This window comes from Triticum dicoccoides, chromosome 7A (assembly GCF_002162155.2).
Source record: "Triticum dicoccoides isolate Atlit2015 ecotype Zavitan chromosome 7A, WEW_v2.0, whole genome shotgun sequence".
NCBI lineage: Eukaryota > Viridiplantae > Streptophyta > Magnoliopsida > Poales > Poaceae > Triticum > Triticum dicoccoides.
In genome coordinates this window covers 632,641,394-632,647,900 of record NC_041392.1, presented here as the reverse complement: position 1 = coordinate 632,647,900, position 6,507 = coordinate 632,641,394, and the positions used below count along the sequence as shown (strand labels likewise).

General features: G+C 49.8%; 3 protein-coding genes and 1 long non-coding RNA gene across 4 annotated transcripts in view; 1 reads left to right on the top strand and 3 right to left on the bottom strand.

The window, feature by feature from the left end:
- LOC119328628 (nifU-like protein 3, chloroplastic) overlaps positions 1-1,649 on the bottom strand; it is a 4,151-nt gene extending 2,502 nt beyond the window's left edge. The window contains exons 1-3 of the mRNA XM_037601608.1: positions 1,518-1,649; positions 1,318-1,441; positions 308-551 (exon numbers count right to left, since the gene is read on the bottom strand). The gene's annotated coding sequence lies outside the window, so the exon portion shown is untranslated. The remainder of the gene's footprint in view (positions 1-307; positions 552-1,317; positions 1,442-1,517) is intronic.
- A 59-nt stretch (positions 1,650-1,708) lies between these two features.
- On the top strand, positions 1,709-3,989 carry LOC119328626. The gene is made up of 3 exons (XM_037601607.1): positions 1,709-2,344; positions 2,581-2,831; positions 3,159-3,989. The coding sequence occupies exons 1-3, from the start codon at positions 2,326-2,328 to the stop codon at positions 3,609-3,611; spliced, it is 723 nt and encodes a 240-aa protein (XP_037457504.1). The 5' UTR covers positions 1,709-2,325; the 3' UTR covers positions 3,612-3,989.
- On the bottom strand, positions 2,312-3,151 carry LOC119328629. Its single transcript, XR_005159064.1, has 3 exons — positions 3,027-3,151; positions 2,530-2,624; positions 2,312-2,437 (listed from the first exon to the last, which is right to left on the bottom strand). It is a non-coding gene; the product is annotated as an uncharacterized LOC119328629 (long non-coding RNA).
- Positions 3,990-4,162: 173 nt separating the features above from the next.
- LOC119333740 (pentatricopeptide repeat-containing protein At5g44230-like) lies at positions 4,163-6,302 on the bottom strand. Its single transcript, XM_037606533.1, has one exon. It carries the CDS (start codon positions 6,300-6,302, stop codon positions 4,347-4,349), a length of 1,956 nt encoding a protein of 651 aa, XP_037462430.1. The 3' UTR covers positions 4,163-4,346.
- Between the last annotated feature and the right edge of the window lie 205 nt (positions 6,303-6,507).

Sequence of the window (6,507 nt, the reverse complement as noted above, 5' to 3'; positions counted from 1 at the left end):
TCTCCCACCAGCAGTAGCATCAGTCACGTGGTCAATTCCGCCCATGAGCATCTGGCTTTTGTTTTTCGAGAACACGCAGGAGATCAGCTGCGCGCCACGGGCGGACACATGGGCTGGCTAGAGAATTTCCTTTTTCTCTTTCGAGAAAAGGAAAGAAGCCGCCGCGTTTCGATGCGTCGACGGAGAAAAATGCGGTTACCGACGGTCCATGGAGGCGCATCGTAGCACGACAGATGATATGTATGTGTGCGTTAGAGGAATTGTCAAGGAAATCGAGCATTTCATGAATAAATATGCGTGTTTGTACCTTTAGTTATGCGCAAGTTGGCCGCCCGTGCCTAGTCTCTCGTGAAAGGAACCATCGAATATCTTGTCTGGGACTGGGAGCGCAACAAGGGCCAGTAGATTTGTTCCCGAAGTTATCCGGAAGTTGATGCTGCCTGTCTGACCCTGAGTGGTACGTGGATGGCCGTGAGGCCATGACGTTGCGAAGTTCCTTTCCATATCAGATATTTTGCTTGTCTGATATTGGGCATATGGCATGGGGGCTCCTGCACAGAAATGTCTGTTAGATTCCCACCTCGTGTCATAGTACAGTAGAATGTCAAGTCCCAACTCCATTCATTCTACGGACGCAATCACACGAATTAAGACCAGCGGCGAGTATGATTGAGAGCCTAACCAACAAGACTGGGCTCATCAATGAACACGAACTGAAAAACACGAGACAGGGTCAGCAGTTTGATCATGCCGTATGTGTCCAAGTGCAAATCCTTTTCGGAACAGTGACAGTCTGATATCCAGAATCCCTTCTTTGGTGGAAAAAGGGTGCACGAGAAAAGAATGCAGTTCGGGGTTAGAGTGGATAGAAAGTAACATGGCCGGCCCCGGCATTAAGTTGTGGTGAGTTGTCGACATAGGATTCTCGGACAGCCGAGTAGTGATGGGCAGCGCAATCTTATCCTACGTTGTACTGTGCTACCGTCCTATGTATGTATGTACCACTAGCATATCTGAAGGAGAAGAAAACATACTATAGTATTAAAACTCCAGATTAAGCCGTTCCCAAAAAAATCTTGGTGCTTAGCTCGGGATGCTGTTCAACAGTTCAAGTGTTCATATCATATATGATCGAGACTGCCTTAAATCAAGGCGTGGATCCATCAAGGCGAGGGAAGGCGCAGAAATAACAAAGAAAAGTCAAACCATATGGAATCTGGACCCCAAATCAAATCACGAACTGATCATTGAACAGCCTAGCTACTGTTAAGTCAACCCAAGCGCAATTTAGATGAACAGGGGAGGTTAGTTTAGTACCTTGTCGGTGCAATCATGTGATTAACAAAGGCTGAGTTTGAGATACGGGCGTCCTAGAATCCTGGGAAGGCAGGGATCGAACATGCCGCAGCAGCACAGCAGCAGTAGCAACAACAACAACAACCTGTCCAGGGTTAAAAAAAACACAAAGTTAGGAAGGCCTTGCAACTCACATAGACGAAGCTCAAACGGAGGTTTACTTTTCTTCAGAGGTTGTTGTACTGGTGGGCAGGCCCCAGGGTCGGGACTGCGACGACGACTACTACCAAGGACAGCAGCAGCAGGCCAGGATAACTCCTTGCCGCGGGCCCACGGTATCTGCAGATCTACTACAAACTGCAAACATGTGAAGATATGTCTGGCCTCGCTTATCCTATATCAGAGTGGGGGTGGGGGGTGGGGGGTGGCGATTTGAAAACACCTTGGTATCTTTAGTCCCGGCAAGCCCTGCGTGAAATATCTACTCCACATGCATGTAGGTTGGCCTCCTTGTTTCATTAAACCAGCGAGATTTGGCCGTCCCATTGGCCGCCGCGCTTCCCTGATCCTTCCTTCCTTGAGCTGAGCCTCCCCTGTTTGTTATAAACAAATACCTCTGCCTCCTGCCAACGATCTCAAATCCTCGGCTTTTGCCTCGTTGCTGCCCCTGCATCCTGCTCCTGCTGCTGCTTAGCCATCGCACAGCCTGTCTCGAGCCTTTGCATTGCTGCCTTTCCTCCCCTTTTGGTTGGCTCGCCTATTGTTATTCCTACAAAAGGATGCGGTCTGCTCCATGAGCATGAGGAGGAGAGGGAGCCTTGCTGCTGCTGCATCCAGATTCCAGAGCTTCTTCTCCCTCGCAATTCTCCCATGCTCGGCCGCCATCCGCAGCTGCGAAATGAGTAATGGGTGCTGAGGAGAGCTTGCGCCCGTCGTCAGTGCCCTTGCTGGTGTGTGGAGGTTCCCGGTGCTCATGAGCTATAACCGAAGTCCAGAGGAGAGTGAAGATGCGAGATAGGCAGCCGCAGCATGAGTCGCCGATTTTCAGGTGAGTGAATCTTCATGTGAATTGCTGCTCTATGTTTGATTTCGCGATGCTGTATTGGCCCAGCATCCAGCATCGGCCGATTTCCCTCTATCTCTGCAGTCAAGCATGTGATAATTACTCTGCCTTGCAAATCGTAGAATTAAACTCTGGTTGCAGTTTAAAATTTTATGTGATAATTCACTTACCATGCAGACAATATTGGTGACGAGTCTGACCTTTCTATCTGACTGTTTCAGGAATGGCTACTGATTTGTTTTGTACTCATAGAATCCTCTTTGCCCTGTTGGAGAAAGGAGGAATAACCATCATTAGAGAGCTAGAAAGTAGAGGTTCTGTTCAGAAACTAGCCAAAATATTGCTGAAAGCTAGTGGAGGAGAGCTTTTGAACGACATCTTGGCAGATATAATGGACAGGTATTCCAAACACGACAGCAAGGAATCACTTCGGAGAACAATCATGGAACATGATGAGGTCTTCAGGCAACAGGTAACAAGTAGTTTTGTTATTCATAATTCATCGTCGCATAAAGCACCAGATTTACAAGACATATATAGAGCATTGAGATTGGGAAAGATCAAAAGTGAGCAACTCAAAGTTCAAATACCAGAATAGATCTTTAGACTCTTGAATTTGCAATATACGTTTGCAGTCATCAACGAGAATAATTAACATGTGTTCTACCTTCATGATATAATGCAGTGCATGGTGCTGTTAACCTGCATAGTCATTCACCTGAAAACCAACTACTACTGTTCTGTGATTGTCTTGTCATTCTGCAACTCAGAGTTTTACATTCCTGTTTTCTTGCGTCAGGTGCATGAACTGCATCGGCTATACAGGGTACAGAAAGCACTGATGGCTGAATTACGTGGTGAGCACAGTTTCCAACTCAGAACAGAAGATACTCGAGAAATGGTGCAGGGCCACAGGCCAAACCTCAAGAATAGCTCTTGTATGTCAGAGACTAGTCAATCTGCTTGTCTTGGAAACGCACAGTACTCTGATACTAGGCAATTACCTGAACAGTCATTTCTTCAAGAATGCAAGCCAGTGTCATGCTTAAACCTCTTCGACGAAGAAACTTCAAGAAGCCAAGAAAGAAGACCAGAAAGCAGTAAATCAGTTGAAGGTGAAAGTTGGAGTGTTTCTATGGAAGGTGATCTCGATCTCAAACTAAGCATTGCCCCCAGTTCAAATGCAACAAAAGCACCACACTGGCTCTTCTCCGACAGCAGGGAAAGAAACCCTTCTGGTCAGCATCGATGAGAAGTTGACAACCAATTGGCATCCCAGATCAGTTGGTTTCATGGTGCAAGAAGCAAATGTTAACACTTCCAAGCTATCTCATAGCATATCATATCTCCTTGACATGCTGGCCTCAAATTTTGGTCTGAACTATACCTCAGTCATGAGTAATTTGTATGCGGAATTCTAGAGCTTCTCAGGTTGTCAAGCACAAGGACTTTGCTAGGAGCACATTAATGTAACACCAAGATAGCAAAGTATTGGCAGCAATTCATTTCTTATTTGTCCTCCCCATAATCCAGAATGACAGAGACATTAGCAAGTAGGAAATGACCTGACTTCTGTCCTCCTGCAATAGTTATGTCCACCAATGCTCTAAAAGAAATTCTTGCTAACGTACACCGTGGGCAGTGTTTCGCCGTTTGCATTTGCTTTGTTTATCTGCATCATCCAATGTAAGTTAAAGTAGCATTCTGCAAAATAAATATGGGACCTTTTGTGATCAAACACCCAGGTTATTTATAACCCAAACATTGCCAGCTTAGGTCTGCATCATGTAACAAATCGTAGCAAATTAGCCAAGCCAAAACTGCTCTTGAACCAGATGTTGCACACTGAAGTTAGCTTATCCTGCTATTTAATATTGGGTGTCAATGCTCAAGAAACAAGCCAAATAAACAATTTATTACATGCAACATTAATCAATCAAGTTCCTGTCCTGCCATATTTTGTTGAACTATTGTTGCTTTTCTTCTTTCACCAGAATCCACCACATGAGCATTCTCCATCTTTGAAATGATGGAATCTCATATTGTCCCTGACTATAATCTCAGCCTGCTCAACTCTTGAGGCAAGTTGCATAAACAAATGGCAATCCTCGCAGATCCTTAGATTTTTTACTATTCGAATTGTGCATCTAGATCCAAGAGTCAGCAATCCAAACGACAGAGCAAGTTTCTCACTGTGACCCATTAACAGCCTTTCTTTCTCTCCATCACTCACATCATAAACAATAGACGTCAGGATTGGCACATAACCAGCATGCTTCAATTTCGCAGCTAGCTCTAATAATGCCTTCTTTATTTCATTGGTCCTTGGATGAGAATTGTCACCAGCAAAGAACTGATGGACCAAACCATCTCTGCCTTCAAACGAGCTCACAGCAGGATCCTTTTTCAGCCCCCGGCTTCTCATTAGTTTCCGAACCTTTGAGACTTCATCCCACTTTCCTGCTGATGCAAGTGTATTCGATAACAGCACGTAGTTCCCTATACCCTCTGGCTCAAGCTTAAATAGATGTTCAGCTGCAACCTTGGCAACATCAGTATTCCCATGGATCCGACAAGCCCCAAGCAGCGCTCCCCACACACCACCATGAGGCTCCACGGTCATTGACCTCACAAGATCCAGAGCTTCGTCCACCAATCCAGCCCGACCAAGCAAATCGACCATACAAGTATAGTGATCTGCAGATGGCAATATCCCATATTTGTCCTTCATCTGTGCAAAGTAGAAGCGCCCATCTCTGACCATCCCTGCATGGCTGCAAGCTGTCAATAACCCTATAAAGGTCACATGGTTGGGCACCACATCGGCCCTCCTAACCATGTCCTTGAACAAAGCAATTGCCTCTTTAGCCCTCCCATGAGAGGCGAGGCCAACAATCATTGAGCTATATGTGTACACATTCTTCTCCTGCATCCCATCAAAAACACTGCGTGCTTCATCAATTAGTCCGCACTTGGCATGCATATCCACCAACCCTGACCCGACAACCACATTCTGCCCAAAGCCATTCCTCTCTGCGATCTCCTGAACCCAGGCAGCACGCCTCACCGCGCCAAGCTGAGCACAAGCTGAGATTGCACCCGTCAATGAGACCTCGTCAATGCCCATGCCAATGGTGGCCATCCGATCAAACACTTCCAATGCCTTCGCCGGCATGGAATTTTGAGCGTACCCGGTAAGCATGGCTGTCCACGCCACCATGTCCTTCACCGGGCACTGCGCAAACATCTCCTCTGCGGAACCCATATCGCCACTCTTGGAGTATGCCACCACAATGCTCGTCCAGGAAATGACATCCTTGACCACCATTTCATCGAACACCTTCCGTGCGGCACCGATGTCACCGCAGGTGACATAAGCGCCGATCAGCGAGTTCTCAACGAACCGGTGCTTATCGAACCCGCCGAGGAGGATCGAGGCCGCGTGGGCGGCCTGGACGGCCGGCAGGGAGCGCGCGGCCGCGGCGGACTTGGCGAGCGGGGAGAAGGCAAACGGGAGGAAGGGGAGCCCGTCGCGGGGGATGCGGAGGAGGCGGGAGAAGAGGCGGAAGGGGATCAGCGGCGGCTGCGTGAGGAGCGCGAAGCGGAGGAGCGCGGCAGCGAGGAACGGATCCGGGGGAGCGTGCGCGGAGAAGACGGAGAGCGCGTAGGGGAGCGGGGCGTGCGGGGGCGGGAGGGCGGCGAATCGGCGGAGGAGGCGGGAGAGGAGGTAGGGGAGGGAGTGGGCAGGGAGCGGCAGGCGGACGAGGAGCCCGTGGAGGCTGCGGAGGTGCCGGAGGGACGGGGAGGAGTCGACGGCCGCGAGGAGGAGCGAGGCTAGCGAGGGAGGAGGGAGGAGGGGCAGCGGCAGCGCGGCGGAGAGCGGCGGCCGCGACGCGCGGGGGAGCAGCGCGGGCGGGGGACGCGGCCTGGCGAGGTGCACCATGCCGGCATCGCCCGCGCGGCACGGCGCGTGGCGAGCGGTGTTCTGGGAGACGGCGCCCGGCGAGATGCACGCTTTTTGCGGCACGCCGCGGTTCGACGGTGGCTAGTTTCGGAAACGCGCGGTGTTTCGCGGGAGCCGGCGCGGCGGCGCGAGGCGAACTATTGAAACGCCGGAGCAGAGCCGCGCTGCCGCTTTTTCCCTGGCT

Coding starts and splice junctions, on each gene's coding strand:
- LOC119328626 (XM_037601607.1), top strand. Junction 2,832..3,158: donor ATGAGGTCTTCAGGCAACAG/GTAACAAGTAGT, acceptor TTCTTGCGTCAG/GTGCATGAACTGCATCGGCT.
- LOC119333740 (XM_037606533.1), bottom strand. CDS start 6,302: ATGGTGCACCTCGCCAGGCCGCGTCCCCCGCCCGCGCTGCTCCCCCGC.